This window comes from Pogona vitticeps, chromosome 6, assembly GCF_051106095.1.
Source record: "Pogona vitticeps strain Pit_001003342236 chromosome 6, PviZW2.1, whole genome shotgun sequence".
Classification (NCBI taxonomy): Eukaryota; Metazoa; Chordata; class Lepidosauria; order Squamata; family Agamidae; genus Pogona; species Pogona vitticeps.
In genome coordinates this window covers 75,488,968-75,514,476 of record NC_135788.1, presented here as the reverse complement: position 1 = coordinate 75,514,476, position 25,509 = coordinate 75,488,968, and the positions used below count along the sequence as shown (strand labels likewise).

The following is a 25,509-nucleotide window of genomic DNA, read 5'->3' as shown; positions in this document are numbered from 1 at the left end:
TTTCACAGCTTTAAGTTCATAATTTGGCATAAAACGGCCCTCTTTATCAATGGGCTTGTTCACACAGTAGCCTGCAATCCCACCTTAGCCACTGGCGCCTGCATAGGCTTATAAGGAAAGGACTCATAGGAGTCAACCCTAAAACCCTGCTACTGTCAGGTAGACCCGAGTAATTTTCCTTAGGAGGGTCCTATCACATTGACAAGTTTGTGCAGGACCAATCCCTTTTATTTGGTACAGGAGCTATGAGCCTTTTCTGCCACCACCGCTGCCTCATTCCACCTGGCACTGTTCTGAGCCATGGGCTAAGGAGTCCTTTGTGCCTCCACCTATGCCTCAAAGGTGTAGTGCTCCTTCGAACTCGGCTCCAGCAGCAAAGTGTTCACAGGTTCAGCCTAACCCACTGTTAACCCTTTCAGCCTTCTCTGTCCCAGCAACTGTATTGAGACTGAGTTTGGCCAGGCTCATGCTAAGAAAGACTGCTCCCCTAATCGTCAGAAGGACTTGCCTTATTCATCTGGGACTCACAAGAGTCAGAAGGGGAGGAAGACTTGTGCATTTAATAAACTGCCGTGGTATTCTGTGATGCGACCTGGACCACCCGACCCCGGAGTAGGGGCTCAGAGACCCAAAAGACCTTGGTGTTTGCCAGGAGCTCCAGCACAATGATATGAAGGCTGGCCAGCAGCAGCCAAGGGCAACATGGTAGCGCAGACAAGCAGGCTGGCACTCATTCGTTATGCCTTCTTGTTCTCACCATCAGAATGGTGTTATGCTTGCCACATTTGTCGAGTAGCTGTACATTTGGCAGGCAGAAATGATTCAGTGGCAGTCCATCTCAGCAGACTACGGTTCTGTTCTCACGAGCAGACTCTCAACAATGCTACTTTTTGTTGCCTCTGTCATAGATGGGAGACTCCAGACATAGACATTTTGCATCCTAATTAAACAAGAAGTGTGCCATATTCGGCTCCCGAGCTGGCATCGGCTGCAGTTCCCTAGGGGATGCCTTCCTGACCAATTAGTCACGGGGCCTCCTTTACAGGTTCCCACCTTTCCCCCTTCTTCTTGTTTGTGTCCACCATGAGTGTGCAAACATCATGCTTGGTCGTCTCGCTAGCCATGGTTCACGCTTTGCTTTGCTTTGATCCTGCTCCCCTGAGCTGTGGAATACATCAGGTTGCACCTGGTCCCTCATCTGCTTTCTCGGGACGAATATCAGCTATTTCATCCGGACCTCGAGTCCCCCTACCTCTCCGCATGGAGTCTTCACCAACTGTAACAGACATAATCATGTTTGCAAACCTTCTATCACCTTGACCTACTCCTATAATGGGTAGGCGTTCTGTCACTTTGCATCAAGATGACATTTGCCTACTAGGCCAATGTCTCTGGATGCATTCCTTCAGTTTCTCCTTCACCTGTTTTGCCTGGGACTGTCCCATTCTACCTGCAAGCTGTTTCTCCGAGGCCTGGAGAATATGCGACCCGCCTATAGACCACTAACATCTCTGGTCTCTCCAATCAATTCTTTGGCGGCTTATGAGGCCTTCCTTCAAGCCCTTGACTTCACCATCGCTCCGCTTGCTGCCTTTCTCCTGGCAATAACCTTAGCATGCAGGACTGGAGGACTGGTTACACTAAGAGCGGGTCCTCCTTTCTGTAAAGTAACCTTACGGCCAGGCCTTACCTTCCTGCCTAAGGTATTTTCTGCCTTCCATCAGAACCAACCAGCTGTCCTTCCTTTCTTCTTTCCCACGCCATCTTCACTGCTTGAGACAGCTCTGCATGCTCTAGATGTGAAGTGTGCTCTGTCGCATTATGTGCATCACACGACCACTTTTCATGCCTCACAGCGTCTCTTTGTCACCTTTGCCGATTCCTCCTTCAGAGCATCAGCTTCCTCTCAGACCATCTCTAGATGGGTAGTCAAGACCATCCGTCTTCCTATGATTTGGCAGAGACTCCTCTTCCAAAGTCAGCGAGAGCTCACTCTACTAAAGCTGTGGCATCCTCGACAGCCTTTCTCCATGCCACATGCGCCAGTCCACCTATCCTCATCTCGCTCTACCGCCTGGATGCCCGGCCGAAGGCTGAGGCTGCAGCAGGTCGAACTGTCCTGGCTTCTGCACTTTTGTGACGTCCCTCCTCCTGGTTAGTCAGCTTGCCAGTCACCCATTAGTGTGTATTCACAGAGGCCACAAAGGAAAAAAAGAAGTTACTTACCTGTAACTCTGGTTCTTGGAGTGATGCTCTGTGAATTCACACATCCCGCCCTCCTCCCCGCTGTCTGTCACATGTGCCATGGCATGCTAGGCAGTGGCGGTTGGTTCCTTAGAACTGAGGCACTAGTGCCGGGGCGGAGTTATATAGCCGGTGTAGGGGAGGTCCCAGCACTAAATGCTTAAAGCTGTGAAAATTTTCAAAGCTGCTTTGTTTGAGCACAGATTAACACATTGGTGTGAATTCACAGAGGACCACTTGAAGAACCAGAGTTACAGGTAAGTAACTTCTTTGTCTTGCACGCTTGATTGCTTTTCTCCCCCCCCCCCCCTTTGGCTGGAAGGGATTGATCAAGTTTCCAATGAGTCTTGCAGTGATTTTTTTTGTGATTTTTTTTTCTTTGACTGGAACGAATTAATTGCATTTCCGATGGGTCCTATATGCTTCCCTTGCTTTACTCGATTAATGGATTAATTGCATTTCAATGCATTCCTATGGGAAATGGTGCTTTGATTTATGACCATTTCAAGTTACATCCATCTTCTGGAACGGATTATGGTCGTAAGTTGAGGCACCACTGTATAACAAAAGCATTTTTCAAGGAGCTCTTGCAACATGCCTATAAAATCTGAATCACTGGCAGCCATTGTTGATCCAGTGAAAACAAGACAAGAATTATTCAGTGAATAACCAGTGTGTCTTACAAATTTTAATGGGTCTAATCCTGGGCATGTCAGCCAACTCCTAGACATCCACAGGATGCAATCCCTCTCCTTTTTGTAATGCTTATGGTCAAATTTGCGGTTTTGCATTTATGACAAAATCAAGAGCACACATCTAGAATAAGAAATATTTTGTTAATATTCTATCCTGTCTTTTTCTTTTTTAGGTCATGCACAGATTGCCCACCTTCTTTTAGAAAGAAACAAAGGTGGGACAATCCCATCTGACAGCCAAGGCGCAACACCTTTACACTATGCAGCACAGAGCAACTTTGCTGTAAGTGAGACAAACGTGTTATATTAAAATATTAGTTTGGGTAAGATAAAGCCCTTTGTTCTCATTTCTTTCATTAATTTGCCTGTCTTTTGGATGTCTTACTGGTGACAACACTTTTTCATATGAAATGAGCTTCAGCTGCAGACAGACAATTGTTAATTAAGAAAACTGAAAGATCAGGGGAGTTCTTTGTGACCTCTGTGAATCACATATGGGTTGTGTAGTGTGCATGCGTGGACCTTCGGACTATTCTAGAACTTAAACGAAAGAACATTAGCCTCCTCCCCCTCCTAGAGCATATGTATTGGTGCGCAAAAGCCTGATCCTCTCAGTTCCATAAAGTAAGATCATTTATTGTCTTTACCTCATGACATAGGACTGTTTATTTTGCTTTCCCCACCACACCACCTTTTATGGCCCCTGGTGTACCTTTTAAAAAGTGTACAGCCTGGGGCAGGAAGGTTCCTCTGTCCAGTGGACATTTGAAATGTCTTTATTGTCTGGGTGAATCTCACCAGTCACGTTCCTGTCCACATTGTCACACATTTGGGCCCTTGGCTGTTAAGAACCCTTGATTCCGCCTCAGTACTTAACCTGTGGGAGAAGTCCCTTCAACCCTCTTCTTCTAAAATGAACGCTCTGCCTGCCTCTCAGAAGTCCCTTGTTAAGCAGAATAAGACCACCCTTGCAGGACCCAAAGCTATGGCCATATCAGCTCCAACTACAGCCTCCATGCCCATGCCAGATATTGCTGCTAAAAAATTTAAAAGCCTCGCCTCCAAGTCATCATCTAAATCCTCAAAAAGGCCAAGAAGGCTAAACCAGAGAAGTCTTTGAGTCTGGGAGAACACCCCCAACCACCCCTTCCTTAAGTTGCTCAAGCCAACCCAGTTCCTCTGGGAATCCCTGCTTTTGCCTCTCTGATTCTGGGTCATCCTCTTATGTGGCTCAAGTGTGCTCCAGATCCGTTGGGAGCGTTCTCCCTTCTCCAGCCTTCTGATTTGCCATGCTTGGGCCACAGATGTTCTTTTCCTTCTCCACCACACCTTCTGGATTTAGGATTTTTTTCAGGGCTTGTTAACTTCCATGGTCCCTTCGGCTTCAGCTTCAACCCAACCCAGTGCTTTCTAGCTCTATCAAGCTTCAGCATCTTCGGCTCCGACTGCACCTCCTAAACATCAGCCTCAGTCAGGCTTTGAATCCATCTACTGTGGGATCACAGCCTCTTCCTCGGATTTTCTCCTGGCAGTCAACACAGGCTTCTCAGATGCCTTCCTCTCAAGTGTTTATACAAGAGCAACCGAGGGTTTTTCAGCTGCCATTGCAGTATACTCCTGTGCACTATTACGAGAGGATACCTGACACCACTCCCCTTCCATATTGGTTTGGACACTCCAAAAAGCCCCATATGCACCACTCACCTCTGATGTTTCCTCCCTGGTTCACCTTGGTATGGTCCCATCTCTGCAAGGTGTCTCTTCCTCTATCAAGGTTTATCTCACTGCTATCATGTCATATCAGCGTGAAGGATCCCCAGCTTCCCAATTCTTCAAGCATCCTCACTTGTAACTGTTCCTGATAGGTCTCAAATATACTTACCCTGGTCGGACTTACCCCACCTCAATGGTCCCTTCCTGCTTGTTGAAGGGCTGAAAAGATGGCGCCAGCTTGGCCTCCTGGGGGAGGGATTTCTAGAGTCTGGAAGCAGCAACAGAGAATGCCCTCTCTCATGTCCCAACCACACACTTGAAAGAGAAAGGCCCTCCCTGATTATTGTAACACCCAAGCAGGCACATAAAGAGAGATGCAGTGCTTGAAATACAGCCATTAGAGTATGCCCACTTGAATTAATGAAACTTATGAAAGAGTTACTCACGATATATCCATTGATTTAGTGCAATTTATTACATTAAGCCAGTTGTTCCCAGCTTTGGGGGCCCCAAATGTTCTTGGACTATAACACCCACAGCGCTTCATCACTAGCTGTGCTGGCCAGAATTTCTGGGATTTGTAGTCAAAGAGCATCTGGGGACAAGTGGGAGAAAGATTACAGGGGATGAGTGTTCATGTGGTCCTGATCATAAAGCTCCAACTGCCTACATCACTGAAAAATCAGCGCGCACACACACCTTTTCAAGAAGAAATCAGCTGATCACACAGAAAAAACCCTGTTTGAATCATTCTGGCTTGAAAAAAGTAGAAGCCCCCAGCAGCAGAGAAAGAAGGCTGTGCTGGGAGCAAATAGTGCTGGACCAATCCAAATTGGTCTTTGTGTCACGTGATCAGAAAAAATGCTTCAGATCAACCCATACAGCAAATCCTATGGTATTTGATCATGTAGTCACAACCTAAAACAAGGGCCAATAATCAGATATCACTGAAAGCCTGTAGGCAGCTTTTTTATTCCATTACTAAAGATTTGGTATATTGGGTAAATTACAGGAAGCTGGTTCAGCTTAAAGCTGCCTTGGGTCCTATTAAGGTGGAATATAAATGTTTTAATTAAAGAAAACTCTGTTCACGTTTCTTCTTAAGTGTCTGTGTAGTATAAGAGTTTTATTGTCTTAGTGGGGGAGTGGTATTGTGGATGTGTACGAATGAAAGGCTAAGTAGTTGATAATCCTTTTGTGCCAGAAGAATATATGTCTAGGATAGGACTTGGTCTTTAAAAAGAAGCAAAAAAAAGAAGCAAAGAAAATTTCTCAGTGTCTCCTTGTTTCAAAGCTCAGTTTAATAAAAAGGAATGTGGAAAAACTGTCTTTCACTAACAGAGTAATACATACTCTGACGCCTTTACTGCAAATTCACAACCAAGGTCCTATTGCTTTGCCTATGTTGTGTCAGTGTGAAGCTTTTCAGTTTCTGCAATACCTTCTGTGTACATATCAGGCAAAGTCCAAAGAAATAAAACAAAACGAAATATGTGGCACTTTAAGGGTAACTATTATATTTTAATGTGAGCTTTTGTGGACAAATCCACTTCAGCAGTGGACTTTCCATATATCTGATGAAGTGGACTTGTCCATGGAAGTTCACGTTGAAATATAATAGTTAGTCTTTAAAGTGCCACATGTTTTTGCCTTTTGTTTTGTTTCTTTGGATTTTGCCTGATGTGCTTGCACATACTAACACAGCTCTCTTCTAAAACTTTCTTTGTACATATCAGCATCCCAGATAGGCAGTCATGGAATTGACACAGTTCCTATAATGTGGGTTACCTCGCAGTCTTGTCCCTCTTACTGTACAGCTGGGAATTATTTTCCCAGCCAGTACAATACTGTGCGAGCTTACCTTCAGGTACTTTAAAAATAAAGAAGTATGTGGCAGAATCCACATTTGAAAAATAGGACAAAGAACAAACTCAGTTGTGAACATGTTAGCCTCTTGGAAGGCACAGGTTTTAATTTTGTGCCATTGCCAACTGTGAAGTACATTCGCAAATGTAGTAAAAAAAATTCAAAAGGCTTATAGGCTTCATATCATTGAAGAAGTACCAAGTGAGGCAAGAATACCTCTCGAATTTTAAAGGTCAACAAAAAAGACATGGTAAATGTGATTCAAAATTTTATTATATAATTTTATTATATAATCTAAAAGTGCATGGAATAGCGTTTGTTTTCACGTAGTTTTGAAAATGACATCGTCCAGATGGTAGCCTTCAATTTTTGAAATTTTGCATCACCTGGCAGGTCATTTGTGACTCTTGCTGCAATTTCTTGGTGCATATAACAGCCTTCAGTTCATCCATAGTTCTTGGTTGATGCTTGTAGACCTCAGCTTTCTGACAGCCCCAGAAAATCTGTAGCCTGTGAAATTTTTAACAAACAGTAATATGGTTTTTCGGTCCAGAATAGCAGCACTTCTGCCAAGCACAAAGTAGATACAAAAAAGCTCTCTGCATCACAATCACAGATTCGTTGTTTTTGATAAACGCTTCTATGTCGAATGCATAGTGCATAACCATCCAAGCCATGGCAATGACTGAAAAGGTAACTAACGCATATGCTACCAAAATATGCTTCTGTGATCTGCCCCACTTCACTAGTGCCAGACCAATAGCTAATTGAAATCAGGGACTTTTTTTTTTTTGCCTCACCATGTAAAACAAAAACAACAGAGTAAGACTCTTTCATTGCCTTTGTCTGCCGCACTCACTCTTGACTTAAATACCCTGTTTCCCTGAAAATAAGACCTAACCTGAAAATAAGCCCTAGTATGATTTTTCAGGATGCTTGTAATATAAGCCCTACCCCAAAATAAGTCCCAGTTAAGTGAAACCTCTCCCTCCACCATTGTACAGCAACCAGAAGAAGATGATGTGATTGTATTTGAATAAATGTAGATTGTTGTTCATGAAAAAAAAATCCCCTAAAAATAAGCTCTAATGAGTTTTTGGAGCAAAAATTAATATAAGACCCTGTCTTACACTGTTTCCCCCAAAATAAGACAGGGTCTTATATTATTTGCTCCAAAAACACATTAGGGTTTATTTTCAGGGGATATTTTTTTCATGTACAACCATCTACATTTATTCAAATGCAGTCATGTCATCTTCTGGTTGCTGCATAATGGTGGAGGGTCGGGTTTCACTTAACGGGGGCTTATTTTTGGGGTAGGGCTTATATTACAACCATCCTGAAAAATCCTACTAGGCCTTATTTTCAGATTAGGTCTTATTTTAGGGGAAACATGGTACTAATGGCAGGGGGAGCATGTATGAAGCTTAATGGGCTTAAAACAGAGCCCAGGGCGTAAAAGTTCCCTAATGATAATATTCCAGATGATGAGGCTTGACTGTATATTTCCTTGCAAAACAGAATTAAGTTTTCTGCATTGAACAAAAATTATTTGCTGTTGTAAAGGTGTATTTTCTAATCACTTCAGTGTCCTTACTTGGTGAAGATTTGTGTTCTAGGATACAGTGGAAGCATTTTTGAAACATCCTTCTGTGAAAGATGACTCAGATCTCGAAGGAAGAACATCTTTTATGTGGGCTTCTGGAAAAGGCAGTGATGATGTCATCCGAACAATGCTGAACTTGAAAGTAGACATTGATATCAATATGGCAGACAAATATGGTGGCACAGGTAAAGCAGAGTACAAAATGAGGAGATTGTGAGGGTTTTTGTTAAATAACTGAATCATATAAGCACACATATATACATAAAGGTTTCTGAATTCAAGGATCGCATGGGGCTCAGTGTGAATTGATAGGTTGTGTGAAGAAAACAGGATAAACAAACATCTATAGTTAATTTTTAAAAAATCAAGAACTAAGCAGTTGCTGTTTCAATTACTGCAAATATTCCACCCCCACCTACTCCCGGTTTTTTGCACATCCAACATTAGATTTGGCTTTATATTTCTTAATTGGAAGTTGCTTTGAGATGCATGGCAGAACTGCTTTGGAAACTGAGAAGTTTCAAAAGCAGTGAAGTGTCTTTACCCCAAATAATGGCAGGGATAGAAAGTGAACTTGTCACAATGTACATGTAAATCATCATATTTAGCTCTTACGATTCGACCCCAGAAATTTAAAGAGTGAGTATGAATGGAAATGAATGTTAATTATATAAGATTAAGCTTGATAGGCAATATAATTAACTATACAGCTGGAACACAAAGATAAAACCGTTTGATAGAATAAGTAAACTATATATACGATTGGTATTTGAAAGGAAAAGCATTATGGTCTGCTTGAAGCTGATATTTCTTCATTCTAGATGAAACATGAAGCAGTGTTCACTTTTATGCTACTTTCATTTGTGTGAAAGGATTATTATTATTGACAAAATTAATAAAACCATCATGAGTATAAACATAGGTGCTTAAGAGCTCACCTTGGTGCTTCATTGGCTTGGAACCAAATCTCATCATGCTAACATCTAAAATATATTTTTGGATGATGTTGACATGTTTAAATCCCGATTTTCCCCCCTGGGTTTTCAGATGTACTTTGTATTTTAAACACGTAACTGCCCCAATTGCATAAGAAGGTATGTGTATCATGTCTTAACAGCAAAAGTAACATGATTCAGAAATGCCAAATTCTACCTACTTACATCTTATTTTCCTTTGCCTACTCTCCCAGTACATTTTTCTCCTTAGTCACATTTTCATACTGCGAATAACTTTAAAGTAAAATATGGGGGAAGAAGCAGAGAGATTCTGCATCTGTGAACTATGCTGTTTTACTTCTAAATTTGTATGCACACACATGCCCACAAGGTTAGAGATGGGTAACTTGAGGTCCTCCAGATATTGGATTGCAGCTCCCATCACTCTTGCCTAGTTAATGCTGGGGAATGATGGAGTTTGTAATCCAACTAAAAGCAAAGTGTGCTGCTTATGCACCATCCTATAATGCTTAAAGCACTATCTGGATGGTTTACAATTTAATTATGCAGTCTACACATTGCCCCCCCAGCAAGCTGGGTAATCAATTTCCTGACCTTGGAACAATGGATTGAACAGAGCAGAGTTTTGGCTGCAGTACTGCAGTGTAACCATTACACCACGAGCCTTCTTAAAAATCTGGACAGCCACAAGTTCCCCATTTTTGCCTGATGTGATTATGAGAGCTCCATGATTAGGAGCTTGAGAAAGCTGGGTTAAATGCACATGTTTCTGAAAGAGACTAGGATACAGTTGCTATGAAATCAGCTAGATTGAACTGGGACCTACCATTCCGTTAGCATAGTTCCTTGCATTTGATTACTGAGCATAATCACTATTCAACTTGACTTTTAATAGAACTGGAAAACAAGGCATCTGTTATTGTATAGCAAAATGATACTAAGGAAAAAGAATTTCTTTCTGCTTAGAGATCACTGTCGTAGGAACAGCACAGAGGCAGCTTTACAGCTTTGCCGTCACTGACTGTGTACAATGGAGAGGGATCTGAGCTTTGATAGAACAAGGCTCCATTGTGACCAGCTGGCTGAAGAATCTCTTCAGTCACTCTGACTCCAAGAAAATTTGGCTTACAAGAAAATACTAAACAAAGACTTGGAAGCAGGATGCCTGCGTCAGAATGAATGATGGAGAGGGAAAGAACTGAGCCATGCTGACATAGCAGCTCCTTTATGTAACTGTATTGTAACAAACACCTCGCATGTCAACTGGCTGAGTAGTTAACTGTCTTGTGTTTCAGAAGTGTAAAGCTGAAAAATAGGATCTATACAGTAGGGTCAGACCATGGAGCCAAATTCCATCCAGCGGGAGGTGGCATTCTTGTCAGACTTAATTTCTATACATCCACCCACCCTATTGGCTTGTTTTCACCAACATAAATCAAGCTGTTCTACCACTTAGTGCATCTTATGTGGGACACCATTAACAGCTCACATCCTTGTGGATTTACATTTCAATCTTACTTTGTAAGTAAGATTGAAGTGTAAATCTAAGGAAGAATTTCAGTCACTGTTTTTGCAGTATATTTTAAATGATGAGAGGGGCAAAACAAAGAGTATGATATAACTTTCCTCTGTACATAAAAAAAAGCTTTCTTTCTACAAAGTGCTGTTCTAGGATTAGGCCCATTCTGTATAAGGAGGTAGTCTATCTTGGTCTCAGTACAAACTGGGAGGAGGGGGGCAAAACAGCCAGCCAAGAATAAAAGCAGCTTTGGAGGAAAAAAATGTGATATCAACAGTTAAACCTGAACTATGACATGGTTGATAACTTGAAGTTATTCCAGCACTGAAAATCCAGACACTAAAGAAGATGAACAAAATAAATGGAGGAACTGTATGCTTTTACAATGCTAATCTCTCAACATTACGAAGTTAAAGTTGATGAGCTTGAAGATTAAGTATCAATTACCTTGCTGTTGATTTATATTTTGCTACATTCACAGTTCTAATTGCTGTCCTTTAATTTTTACGTTCTCTTTTTGCCTTCTTTCAGCATTACATGCTGCTGCCCTTTCTGGCCATGTCAGCACCGTGCAATTGCTGCTAAAACATAATGCCCAGGTAGATGCGACTGACGTAATGAAACACACTCCGCTTTTCCGTGCCTGTGAGATGGGGCATAAAGAAGTGATACAAACTCTTATTAAAGGTCAGCTGTGACAAAGTCATAAATGTCTTCATAGAAACATTGCTGTCTTTGGCTTTTGAAATGAATTAATAGTAATGACAGACAGCACAGCCTAATACCTACACTGAATTACAGTAGTAGAAACTTAGATTCCCACCAAAGTTTAATTAAAGCAATGTTTGGGGTAAATTCAGTGGCAAAATGTCAAAGAATGTTAAGGAAAGCTTTTAAAATATTTGAGATAGCAAAATTTCTTCATAAGCATATTCCATACAATTTTACCAGACACTGACTGAAATCTTGTTGTGAAATTACACTTGTGTAATTCGAAGTGGAGCAAATCATGCCAAGGCAGAAGTGATATTCTGGAAGGACTTATGCAGGCATACCACACGATAATTGCACAGTGAATCACATGATCAATTGTGCAGTCAAATTCCATAATGCAGACTGCCTAGGTGTAACACCTGGCACCGTTCTGCAGGTGTAACCTTACATTATGCCCCCTTGAACAGAATTTCAGCCACTTGAACACTTACTGTTTTTAGCTTTGTATATTATTTTTAATGATGGGAACTGCCCTGGGTTCTTTTGAGGAGAAAGGCAGGTAAAAATATTTTAAATAAAAATAAATACACATAATCAATAAGAATTGTATTTGAACCCTCAGTATAAACAGAAACTCATATATTTGATACTATGCATCTTGTATATTTTAACAAATGGTTGACTGACTGGAATAAAGCAGATAAACCTAGTGATAGTATTTCTTCACCTCTGATATACGAAATTCAGTGCCTGAACAAGATCAGGCAGTTCTTTTGCCTGAGTTGGTGCTTCCTTGCACAGCTGCCATTTGTTTAGTACTGAAATATGCAGAACAGAATTGGATCCTAGTGTTCCTAAGGTAAGGAATCCTTGAACCAAAACTTGCTCAAGTCATTACGAAGGCAGACATCTTTTCTTGCTTTACCCATCCTATTCACAAAGTTCCGTAGTTTGGACAATATTTGTATTTCATGTTTTCAAGCTTGTTACTGTGTTTTCTTTCACATTTCATCCAGAAATGATTTTGAGTATTTGATTCTTAAAAGCTGCTTCTTTACTTTTAACATACTACCTTATCAAATTTATTGCCAGCTATAGATGTTTGGTTAACTCTATAATTCTCAAATCTTGGTTCTGTATATAAGTTTTGTTTCCATTGGAGCATAAATGTACAAATCTGCTGTTCTGTTTGGTGTAATATTAGGACAAGCATTTTTGAGGCTATAGGCAAAACTGTATGTACAATAGGACCGCCGTAGCAGCAGGAAATCAGTTCAGTGCTCCACTGTAAATGCCTGAAACTGCAGATACAAAGGATCCTATCCAGTGGTCCCCAACCTTGGGCCTCCAGATGTTCTTGGACTTCAACTCCCAGAAATCCTGGCCAGAAGAGGTGATGATGTAGGCTTCTGGGAGTTGTAGTCCAAGAACATCTGAAGGCCCAAGGTTGGGGACCACTGCTATATACAACATACAAGATTGCAGAACAAAGACTACTGGGTAGGGGGCTAAAGTCCAGAAAGGGCTGCACATGTAAGTTGTATATAGGACTGTGGCAAACTGATCCCGGGGTCCTATTGTACCATGCTTAAAAAAAAATTAAAATAATGCAGAAGATAATCAGAATTCTATACCAGTAAGAACAGAATTCCAGAACTGAGATAAAATAATTTATTTTTAATTTAAGCCCATATTTTAGGGAAGCTGATTCATATGACACTTGTTGCTTTCTCTGCTATTGCCTGTCTGTATGTATCAGTATGATATGATATTGATAGAACCAGATAATTCTGGCTGATTAAAACATCTGTTATTTGTACAGGAGGAGCAAGAGTTGATTTGGTTGACCAAGATGGCCACTCTCCCTTACACTGGGCAGCTCTGGGAGGAAACCCCGATGTGTGCCAAATATTAATAGAAAATAAAATCAATCCCAATATACAAGATTATGCAGGCAGAACTCCGTTGCAGTGTGCTGCCTATGGGGGCTACATTAATTGCATGGTGGTGTTGCTGGAGAATAATGCAGATCCAAATATTCAAGATAAAGAGGTATGTATCTTATTACAGTATTTTGTTGTAACATTCGTCGTTTAGTCGTTTAGTCGTGTCCGACTCTTCGTGACCCCATGGACCAGAGCACGCCAGGCCCTCCTATCTTCTACTGCCTCCCGGAGTTGTGTCAAATTCATGTTGGTTGCTTCGCAGACACTGTCCAGCCATCTCATCCTTGGCCGTCCCCTTCTCCTCTTGCCATCACACTTTCCCAACATCAGGGTCTTTTCTAGGGAGTCTTTTCTTCTCATTAGATGGCCAAAGTACTGGAGCCTCAGCTTCAGGATCTGTCCTTCCAGTGAGCACTCAGGGTTGATTTCCTTTAGAATTGATAGGTTTGTTCTCCTTGCAGTCCAGGGGATTCTCAAGAGTCTCCTCCAGCACCACAATTCAAAGGCATCAATTCGTCGGCGGTCTGCTTTCTTTATGGTCCAGCTCTCACTTCCATACATCACGACAGGAAAAACCATAGCTTTGACTATTCGGACTTTTGTTGGCAAGGTGATGTCTCTGCTTTTTAACATGCTGTCAAGATTTGTCATCGCTTTCCTCCCAAGAAGCAGGCGTCTTTTAATTTCGTGGCTGCTGTGTCCATCTGCAGTGATCATGGAGCCCAGGAAAATAAAATCTGTCACTGCCTCCATATCTTCCCCTTCTATTTCCCAGGAGGTAATGGGACCAGTGGCCATGATCTTAGTTTTTTTGATGTTGAGTTTCAGACCATTTTTTGCACTCTCTTCTTTCACCCTCATTACAAGGTTTTTTAATTCCTCCTCACTTTCTGCCATCAGAGTGGTGTCATCTGCATATCGGAGGTTGTTGATATTTCTTCCAGCAATCTTAATTCCGTCTTGGGATTCCTCCAGTCCAGCCTTCCGCATGATGTATTCTGCATATAAATTGAATAAGCTGGGAGACAATATACAGCCTTGTCGTACTCCTTTCCCAATTTTGAACCAATCAGTTGTTCCATATCCAATTCTAACTGTTGCTTCCTGTCCCACATATAGGTTTCTCAGTAGATGGATAAAGGTGGTCAGGCACTCCCATTTCTTTAAGAACTTGCCATAGTTTGTTGTGGTCCACACAGTCAAAGGCTTTTGCATAGTCAATGAAGCAGAAGTAGATGTTTTTCTGGAACTCTCTGGCTTTCTCCATAATCCAGCGCAAGTTAGCAATTTGGTCTCGAGTTCCTCTGCCTCTTCGGAATCCAGCTTGTACTTCTGGGAGTTCTCGGTCCACATACTGCTGAAGCCTACCTTGGAGGATTTTGAGCATAACCTTGCTAGCGTGTGAAATGAGTGCAATTGTGCGGTAGTTGGAGCATTCTTTGGCACTGCCTTTCTTTGGGATTGGGATGTAGACTGATCTTTTCCAATCCTCTGGCCACTGTTGGGTTTTCCAAACTTGCTGGCATATTGAATGTAGCACCTTAACAGCATCATCTTTCAAGATTTTAAATAGTTCAACTGGAATGCCATCACCTCCACTGGCCTTGTTGTTAGCCAGGCTTTCTAAGACCCACTTGACTTCACTCTCCAGGATGTCTGGCTCAAGGTCAGCAACTACATTGTCTTGGTTATCCGGGATATCCACATCTTTCTGATATAATTCCTCTGTGTATTCTTGCCACCTCTTCTTGATGTCTTCTGCTTCTGTTAGGTCCCTACCATTTTTGTCCTTTATCATGTCCATCTTTGCGCGAAATGTTCCTCTAATATCTCCAATTTTCCTGAACAGATCTCTGGTTTTTCCTTTTCTGTTATTTTCCTCTATTTCTTTGCATTGTTCATTTAAGAAGGCCCTCTTGTCTCTCCTTGCTATTCTTTGGAAGTCTGCATTCAATTTTCTGTAAATTTCCCTATCTCCCTTGCATTTTGCTTCCCTTCTCCTCTCTGCTATTTCTAAGGCCTCGTTGGACAGCCATTTTGCTTTCTTGCATTTCCTTTTCTTTGGGATGGTTTTTGTTGCTGCCTCCTGGACAATGTTACGAGCCTCTATCCAAAGTTCTTCAGGCACTCTGTCCACCAAATCTAGTTCCTTAAATATGTTCTTTACTTCCACTGTGTACTCATAGGGGATTTGGTTTAGATTATACCTGAGTGGCCCAGTGGTTTTTCCTACTCTCTTCAGTCTAAGCTTGAATTTTGCTATCAGAAGCTGATGATCAGAGCCGCAGTCAGCTCCAGGTCTTGTTTTTGCTGACTGTATAGAGCTTCTCCATCTTTGGCTGCAGAGAATATAATCAATCTGATTTCGATATTGCCCATCTGGTGATTTCCATGTATAGAGTCGCCTCTTGTGTTGTTGGAAAAGAGTGTTTGTGATGACCAGCTTATTCTCTTGACAAAACTCTATTAGCCTTTGTCCTGCTTCGTTCTGAACTCCAAGGCCAAACTTCCCTGTTATACCCTTTATCTCTTGGCTCTCTACTTTAGCATTCCAGTCCCCTAGAATGAGAAGAACATCTTTCTTTGGTGTCAGTTCTGGAAGGTGTTGTAAATCTTCATAAAACTGTTCAATTTCAGTCTCCTCAGCAGTGGTGGTTGGTGCATAAACTTGGATTATTGTGATGTTGAAAGGTCTGCCTTGGATTCGTATTGACATCATTCTATCATTTTTGAGATTGTATCCCATTACAGCTTTTCCCACTCTTTTGTTGACTATGAAGGCTACTCCATTCCTTCTACGGGATTCTTGCCCACAATAGTAGATATGATAATCATCTGAGCTGAATTCGCCCATTCCTGTCCATTTTAGTTCACTGATGCCCAGGATGTCGATGTTTATTCTTGCCATCTCCTGTTTGACCACCTCCAGCTTCCCAAGGTTCATAGATCTTACATTCCAGGTTCCTATGCAGTATTTTTCTTTGCAGCATTGGATTTTCCTTTCACTTCCAGGCACGTCCACAGCTGAGCATCCTTTCGGCTTTGGCCCAACCACTTCATTAGCTCTGGAGCTACTTGTACTTGTCCTCCGCTCTTCCTCAGTAGCATGTTGGACACCTTCCGACCTGAGGGTCCCATCTTCCAGCGTCATATCTTTTAGCCTTTTGTTTCTGATCATGGGGCATTCTTGGCAAAGATACTGGAGTGGCATTGCCAGTCCCTACTCCAGGTGGATTGCGTTTAGTCGGAACTCTCCACTATGTCCTGTCCGTCTTGGGTGTCCCTGCACGGCATAGCCTATAGCTTTTCTGAGTTACTCAAGCCCCTTCGCCACGACAAGGCAGCAATCCATGAAGTGGGTTGTAACATTATGGTTGTAACATTATGAAATCATATATAATTAATTCCTTGGCCAGTTGTTACATCATCTGATACACTACCTGCCATGTAATCCAGGGTAATTCTGTCCTCACTAGCAGAACTGTCGGGGTGGGGGGGGGATAATGATGCGTGCAGCCAGCCATGTTTTAGATACACAAGGTGGGGGTGGGGCGAGGCTGGAAAACACAACTGTAGTATGTGTACCATGAGGTGTTTTAAATTTTATTTAGTGTTGTGCTTATTTATGGCAACACTTGTATTGACTGGAAATTCTGCAAAATGTTTCTGGTTCTAAATGCCATTACCATTATGTTTCTTCATTGAAGTGCAGAGCATTTGGGAATACTTAACAGAGAATGAGGGAGCCCAAACTGGTCTAAGTGTGACTCTTGTTTGGATCACAACCATTGTATATAAATTGCTACTAGTTTAATTAAATTGAAATTGTACTTTAAAAAAAAATAAGGAATGTATAGACTGGCTCTCAACTATAATAGCTATGGAAGGTCTGTGTATTTCTACAATTTAAGATTTACATAGAAATTGTAAATGTTCATATATTTTCATTTTAAAAATATTGCACCCAATGAACAGTATCTTACTCAATACATCAGGGTCTAATGTTTTGTTTTCGTGTATGCATAATTTTGCTATTGCTCTTTTTCATAATTTATTCTAGTTTTTCTAGTCCCAGGGCTGGGGACTGCCTTTAAGCATTGACAGCTTCAAACAATAGTTTATCACTCATTAATCTTTTTTCTCCATTTTAACATCTTGCTTATTTTATTTTTTTAAGTGATGTGGCTAGCACAGTATTTTAGGCACTTTTCTATCATATTTTTAAAAATACAGAAATACAGCATGATCCTGTGAAAAGCAACACTGTAGAAATAATATATAAATGTTCTTTGTCACACACATATACCCTGAAAAGTGACCCCTTTTGACGTTCATCTCTATGAAGCACCTACTTTTTGTGCCCTCACAAAGGTTCCAGTCTTTGTTTCCCTCACTGCCACCAGTGGATTACCTCTATCCACGATATAAAAGACGTTTGTCCAAACACTTGTATGGTAAATGCAAACAGAACTTATTTATTGAAGTGTAGCAAAGTTAATAATAATCACAGATGTTCTTTGTACACAGGCAAATCATTCACAGGTCTCTCTATACATACTTTCTTCTTGCCATATAATTAATTACCACCTTCTCTATTTATTTTAACCAGTCTCTAACTCAGTCTCTATCTCTTCTGACTCTAACTCTCTCTCTCTCTCCCCCTTGACTCTTAGGCTCCGCCTTTTAACCTCTCTCTTGGCTCCTATGTTGTCCAGAAGCATGCTGGGTGTGTGGTTGCAGAGACTGACAATTTGAAAGATCAGTTTAAATTCAAGATAGTGGCTGAGACCAAGAGCAGCATTATTAAAAGAATCCTTTTTTAACCTGTTTATTCCATAACTCCCTTTCTTCTCAGTACTTCAAAAGAAATAGTCGTAACCTTGACCTGTCTTTTGTGTTTTGATGCCATTCAGTGGAAAGGGCTAAATCCAGTTGTTAATCTCACCCACAGAACAGACCTATGTATTAAACCAGCAGATTTTATGAAAATGTTGATTTAAAGTTCTGCTGGCTTATGCTCATTAGAATTAACGAATAGTTTTATCCCTAACTGCTTTACACTTATTTTAGCCCCCCTATCTATTCAAAATGTAATACAAAGGTTCACTGTAACTATGGCATAACAGGATGTTAATTTTTATACTGGTGCTGAATTTCCAAATGTAAGCTAACATCCTATGTACTTCTGATCTGTTCTGTGCATTTTAGGGAAGAACAGCATTACACTGGTTATGTAATAATGGCTACCTTGATGCTATAAAATTGTTGCTAGGATTTGGTGCCTTTCCTAACCATATGGAGAGCAATGAAGAAAGGTATGTATTATTATATGTTTTTTCAGATTTTTTATGGGCTTTCTTTTCATGAAATTAGTGCATCTGAGCTTGAAATATCAATTAGAAATTCATTAGCTTGATGTTTACTTCTCTCAGGAACCCATCAGGTCAAACATTAATTAACAAACCATTCTCTGTCAGCTTTGCAGCTCTTCCTTGCCTCACCTCAGATAATGCTGAACTACCTTACAAAAAAGTAACTTATTGTCTATACAAAGGACACAGAAATAGAGCACTGCTTTCAGTATCACTACATATAAATTTATAGGCCACATATATAGTTGTTGTAGAATGTCATTGTTTTTTCCCCCCAGTGTGGCAACTAGGAATCTAGATTTTGGTAGGTTTGGGAGCTGAATTCCTTAATACTAACCTCACATGGTTACAAATCATTCCCAGCTTTCTTTGCATTTACCAGCTTTGCTTGAATGAATAGTTTAGTGCTTTAGTACTCAAGGTACTTCTTGTCTATCTTTTGAACTGCAAAGATTTTTACATAGTCACCAAAGTGATCCAGTATAATGCTTAAAGGTTTCGGTGTTAGGTCTTGTGAGCTAAGGCATCTTGAGTAACTTTCCTTATATGTTGTATGTTAATAGGAAATGTAGTATGCAGTTCAAATAGAGTTGAGAATGTCCATACTCTGTATGCTATTAGTTGGCTACATATTTTATTGAAGCTTCAAAAAGTGCAAGTTTTACTAAACTATAATATTCAACTTCGAAAAGTATTTGTTATTACTGAACTGTGATACTGTATTTATATACATTGAAGTAAATATTCACAAAGGTTATTTTGCAAAAGAGACTGTTCCTAAGTTCTTATTTTGGACTGCGACATTCAAATTTCTTTGAGTTTCCTTTGTCTTATAGTTCTATTGACATTTGAGTGTCAGACACTGTGATCTTCCTATCAGCCAATCAGCATGTGGCAACTCTAATTTGGCTGGCTTTGTCTCTTTTCTTCTCTCTTTTCCTGCATTACATCTTTCCTGGTTACCATCAAGAGGAACTTCAATTTGACCATCCCATGCACTGACACTAACAGTTTCAATTGATGTATCACATATGGATTAGTTTTGTCTGTGGCAGGTAACTTCTAGCCTGTAGACATATTTGCCGGATCTGAATGTTCTGTACCACATTTATATGAAAGTATTGACTGACTACCATTGTGAAGTATAAATGAACATTCCCGAATATTGACAAAATTATTCTGATGGGTGCAGGAAGCAGCTCTGTTTGTGTGTTTGTGTGTGAGAGAAGGGATCACTCCTGAGTACAACTTCCTTTATAGTTTATCAAAGAGTGGCTATGGGTGGGCAGCTGGTTGGAGGCCCTCACAGGCTGCTAATAAACTTAAGGTCAATGCAGATGATACAAAGGTCTTTTGTTAGTTCACTGACCAGATCATGCCCATGGTATTTAATTTTTGCTGCAGAAATGGATTCTCTCCAAAAATCAGGTTCATAGCTTGTAAAGGAAAACTGTTTTAGTAAAAGGGGTGAATAAATATGTAAAAGATTGGTGCCTTTTTGTTTGGATTGGTTATTTTGCTTAGTATGTTTGCTCTTATTTTCTTATTCTATATGTACATTGCCCAGAATAATGTTGTGCACTAATAGGGCAGTATATAAATAAAATAAAATACATAAAATATTTCTATTTCACCCCTCCAGCAATATAGACATGATATTAAGACTTTAAATACTTATTCCTCATTTATTATTTGTTGGTTTTTAAATGGTGCTTTGAAAATTGCCTTAAAATCATATTAAATGCTGACGATTAAAATTAAGATCACTTAAAAGCATATAAGAGAGTATAAATGATTTTTGTAGTACCAGTATTAATTGTTGTTCAAGACAAAGTTAGTCTGGAATCTAAAAGAGAAGAAGTTTTTTAGGATTAAACTGAAATTTGAATGAAGAAAATCCTAGTTCACAGCCCAGCTACCTTATTGCAATCCAAGTATTTTTTTTGTCATCCAAGACAGTGCCACCCACTGGTGCATTTTTCACAAAGGGTTGATAATCTCACAGGTGCCTCTTTCGTTATGACTGGTAAAGCCCAGTTTATTATGACATTGACCACAACGAAAGATCCGTCATTTCCATCTATTTGCTTTTCATCATCTATATTTTCAGTTTAGACAAAAAGTGCTGAGGTAAAGAGGTGGTAAGCCACACCTCTTGAAAATTCTGTCATTATCCTTAGACTAAGTTAGGATAGTCTTTAGATACTGTGGTAACGTGCTCTGTATGGAGGACTTGGAACAGCGTCTAGTGCAGCTGAAAAGGCCAATTCGAGAGTGACAATCCTTTCCACACTGAAGACAAATACAATCTGTCCCCTGTCCAGCTCCCTTATTTTGCTGGTTTCAGGACTGCCTCTTTGTCTCAGCCTGCTGAACAAGTGTCTCTTCAAATTGGGAGAGCCCATGATGCACCGCCTGCCTCCAGGCTGTCATCCTTCGACTACAAAAACTGAAAATAACAGAAACAGCTGGCGCTCAGGCACATCCCTTGTCTATGTTGCATTCGTTTAGGAGTCCAGCTTGACTCCTAAGAGCTGCTGAGGATTCTGATTGTTTCCTTGGAGACTTTTATGAAAGATTCCATACCTCTTGAACAGTTTCCCTGGATGGCCCAACATAGTTGCTGTTGATTTGTTGAACAGGACTTGTTGCCTTTATTTGTTGCAATCAATTTTTTCTTCTTTGTGGTCTCTGTGAATGCACATTATAGAGTTTAATCTGCACTTGCACAGAAATTTCCAGAATATTCTAGAGCTTTATCACGCGTTTGCCAGGACTGCCCCCATAGAACACGTGGTCTGCCCATCCCGGCGATTGCCTCAGTTCCTTTTTGCCATCGCTGAGGTTTCATCTCTCGATGAGCTCTCCACAAACTATTGTCTATCCAATCTTAAAGAAAGAAAAACAGAGGGAAATCAGTGAGAGACTTTTGATCTGTATTCCCTCTTCCTACCGCCCCCTTCCCACCATTTTATGGCCCCTACAAGCCCGTTCAAGCAGTACACTTCGTGCCCCAATAAGATCCCCCTTTCAGACGGACACAACTCTTGTCTATTTTGTCTTGGAGAATCCCATCGGCCATCTTCCTGTCACTTTTGTAAGAATCTCACAAAGCAGGTCCTCAAACTCCGGCAACGGTGCCTCAGATCTTTCCTCTCGGAAGGCTTCCTCTGTCCCGTACCATCTACAATGGAGCCGACTCAGACTTCCCAGCCTCTTCCTGCTTCCCCTGATATGCCTACCACTTCCCTGACGCTGAAACTAACACCATCAAAGCCTAAATCTAAATATACCTCCAAAGCTGTCCTCGGGATCGACCTCTAAGTCAACACCGATACCAATCTGATATTTTCAATTAAATCCTGGTTTGTTTACACGGGGAATATATTACAGTAAAAAGCAATTAAGTAATCCACGTCATTTGTATATATGTAGCCTGTATCTACCATTGCAGAGTGATATGATTCTCTTTTATTCATACCAGAATACTTTTTCGAAATGTCTGTCTTGGTAAACAGGATATAAAAGAATGAAGCTAGCTGAGATGTAACATTTCTTGTTGTCCTAACAATAACAGTTGCTTCTGCACTGGCTTCTAATTTGCATCATGGCTCTGGGTATCTGTGCTGTGTGAGGGATCAGTTCTTCTAAGGGTGGCTGTGTAAAGATGGTGCTGTTTATCACCTTAGGGAGCTTCACACATTGTCCTGTTTATAATAGGTTGCATATAGTGCCCTCTGGTTCCAGTTATTGAAGGTGAAGAGAGGGCAATGAGACTGACATAAGAAATACTGCAAAGCTAAAAAGAGAGATCTGATCTGGCCACTGTGACATATGTCTTAGTTACTTCCCGGCTGGTTTACTGTAACATGCTCTGTGTGGTGCTGCTGAAGGAAAGTGTCAGGAAACTCCAGTGGGTCCAAAATGGAGCAGCCAGATTGCTGACTGGGGCTTGTTACAGGGGTCACATAACCCCACTGTTACAGTAGCTCCATTGGCTGCCAATCAGCTTCCGGGCACAATTCAAAGTGCTGGTTTTAACCTAAATGTCTTGGGTCCAAGCTCCCTCAATGTCTTGGGTCCAAGCTATCTCAAAGACCGTATCTCCTGTTATGAGTCAGTTCAGGTGTTAAGATCATCAGCAGAGGCCTTTCTCTCGGTCCCATCACCTTCACAGGTGTGTCTGATGGGGACACAGGAAAGAGCCTTCTCCGTTGCTGCTCCCAGACTTTGGAACTCCCTCCCACAGGAGGCCAGATTGGCCTCAACTTTTCTATCCTTCTACAAACAGGCAAAGACCTTTCTCTTCAGGCAAGCCTTTCCACAGTAACTAAGCTACCTGTGTGTGATCCTTTTTTAAAAGGTGGATTGTTATGCATTACTGCTTTCATTGGATTTTTAACACTACTTTGTTTTCCATTTTTGTGTTTTCCATTTATCAGAGTGGCTTTTTAAAAAAAAATTGTATACTTACTGTTCTTGGCTCTAATACTGTCTTTTACTGATGTAATTTGCCTCTTTACTCATTGTTCTTAACTTTAAATATTATCTTTTAATGATGTTAACCATCATTGCATAATTATTTCCATTTTCAAATATTGTCTTTCAATACTGTAAGTCACCTTGGGTCCTTTTCAAGGAGAAAGATGGGGTAAAAACAAACAAACATTAGAAAATAATTAGCTGCTTCTTTGTATCTACTAATTCAGCATTTTCCTTTTGAGCATATAACTTTCCCATTGTTGCCTGCACAGGCTTTGCTTTTTATCTATATGATATTGAAGCTTTGTTAAAATAATTGTCATCATAAATGTATTATTGTTCTGCTGCTGCTGCTGACAGTTGGCAATTGCTTTCCACTCCTTGTTCTTAGCAAAGAATGTCACTGTCCCAATGATCATACTTCCAGCTGTATCACTTTCTTTCTCCTTCATAGAGAAAAATAGGAAATGACTGCATCACTTCTTTCTTTTGTTCTTTTGTTCTTTTTTATTAGTGAGCACATTCCCCTGTTTGCCTTGCAAGTACAAGATATCCTTTACAACACAGTTGAACATATGACATTGCTGTGTTCGAAATCCAACATGGCAGTAACACAGGTGCATTATTTGGAAATGAAAATGCTCTCTTGTTCCATTAGATACCAGTATTTTGTTCTTCTTAGGTATACTCCACTTGATTATGCCTTACTTGGAGCTCATCACGAAGTAATTCAGTTCATGTTGGAGCATAATGCACTATCCATAGCTGCCATACAGGACATTGCTGCCATCAAAATACAAGCAGTCTATAAGGGATACAAAGTTAGAAAAACATTTCAAGATAGGAAAAATCTTCTTATGAAGCATGAACAGCTGAGGAAGGATGCTGCTGCTAAGTAAGTCTGATATGTGCAGGTAAAAAAAACCCTCCAAAGATTGTTTGGAATTGTGGGAAGTGTTCAGTTCTAATATAGTGAAACTATGTGTCAGTTTTTTTCTTTGTAGGTAAAAATTAATTATTATAAAATGATACAAAGGATACCAAATGAAATGCTATGTTATTTCAAGAATGTTATATAGTATGTGTGTAGCAGTTCTGAAGAACGATGAAAATGCAGCTGAACTGTACAGACAAAGCCCAATTTACTTCTAAATGGTTCTTGCATAATTTGTGTGATGAATTAAATTTTCATTTACTTCTACTAAAAAACAGTAGGAAGTAAACTAGATGGGATATGAGATGATAACCATTTTATTGGTCATCATGTGCTTGGTGTGTTTTCTTTACTTTAACCCAAGGGGGAAAGAGATACAGTTTCTATATCTTTTTTTGTACAGGTAGGAAAACTATGTGGTAGGTGGAGGAAGATTTTGCATAGACAAATAACAAGAAGGCTAAAGGTAGAAACAGATCTTTCCCATCCTCAACCTTCAGCTTTCAGTTTCAGCTTCCCATTTGTTATTATATGCTGTCAAAACGGTTCTTGGAAATTCAAGAGTGTGGATTATCTTACTCTCTGTCTCTAGCGACACCTTGTTATACTAATCTTTTCTGGTTTCTTCTTTCCTGCCTTTCCTAGTCTCGGTCTTCTTCTGAGTCTTCTGATTTCTTGGCTGCAGTCTCCATTACAGACTCCCATAGATAAAGGAAAAATTACAGAAGTGTTTTTCAACTGCAGTTTGGGTCTCAGCTGTGAACAAAGACTTCCATTCATTTACATGCCATTAAACCTGGATTAATTTGATGAGGAAGGTGAGGACTGCAGAAATTATGAGAAATATCAGCTGATTTTAATCCACCCCATCTCATCATTCATGGCTGTAATACAAGTGCATTCCATTTTTCATTTGAGAACTCCACAGTATTTGCTAAGTACAATTTGCCTGTGTTACAGAAGCTGCTTTGGGACATCCAAAAGCATGCATCAACCCAACAAGATTATTTATTCTTTAAACTAGGACAACAGCTGCCTACAACCTCCCCTAGTTACAGGTCTGCCCACTTCTCAGCTTTAGGTAAAGGTTCCCCTTGACATTTAGTCCAGTCGTGTCCGACTCTAGGGCACAGTGCTCATCCCTGTTTCCAAGCCATAGAGCCAGCGTTTGTCCGAAGACAGTTTCGGAACACTGCTACTTGTCACATACAGTCCACAATTGAAACCACTAAGATGCATCTAAAGTGATCTCCAGCCTGTCCTTGATAATAACACTTCACTCTCCAAAGCCCTTGGTGGGATATCCATACTTGCCTACAAACTATCCTCCAACCTCAAGCAAATGCTAACAATGGACACAAAAACAGCGACATGGACAGGGAGATTAAACCCTGCCACAGACTCAGATGCCAGCTCTGCCCACCAGATCTATTCTGGGAACATGATTATAGGATCTAATAAT

The 25,509-nt window shown here is 40.6% G+C and overlaps 1 protein-coding gene and 1 long non-coding RNA gene across 5 annotated transcripts in view; one reads left to right on the top strand and one right to left on the bottom strand.

The window, feature by feature from the left end:
• The window catches only part of INVS (inversin), a 114,900-nt gene that overhangs the window by 66,602 nt on the left and 22,789 nt on the right, over positions 1 to 25,509 (top strand). For 2 of the 3 annotated variants that reach the window (XR_012088498.2, XM_073003904.2), the window contains exons 7-12: positions 3,113 to 3,222; positions 8,138 to 8,309; positions 11,131 to 11,286; positions 13,136 to 13,365; positions 18,468 to 18,574; positions 23,796 to 24,008. Coding sequence is in view for 2 of the 3 variants with exons in the window: in XM_073003904.2 (XP_072860005.2) it covers positions 3,113 to 3,222; positions 8,138 to 8,309; positions 11,131 to 11,286; positions 13,136 to 13,365; positions 18,468 to 18,574; positions 23,796 to 24,008 (988 nt within the window). In the remaining variant the exon portion in view is untranslated. The remainder of the gene's footprint in view (positions 1 to 3,112; positions 3,223 to 8,137; positions 8,310 to 11,130; positions 11,287 to 13,135; positions 13,366 to 18,467; positions 18,575 to 23,795; positions 24,009 to 25,509) is intronic. The other variant, XM_073003905.2, reaches the window with a different exon arrangement.
• LOC140708372 (uncharacterized) lies at positions 2,527 to 23,797 on the bottom strand. 2 transcript variants are annotated; one of them, XR_013537431.1, is made up of 3 exons: positions 21,218 to 23,797; positions 11,047 to 11,242; positions 2,527 to 7,028 (listed from the first exon to the last, which is right to left on the bottom strand). It is a non-coding gene; the product is annotated as an uncharacterized LOC140708372 (long non-coding RNA). The 2 variants fall into 2 exon arrangements; XR_013537430.1 differs by having other exon boundaries at positions 5,267 to 7,028; positions 8,116 to 11,242.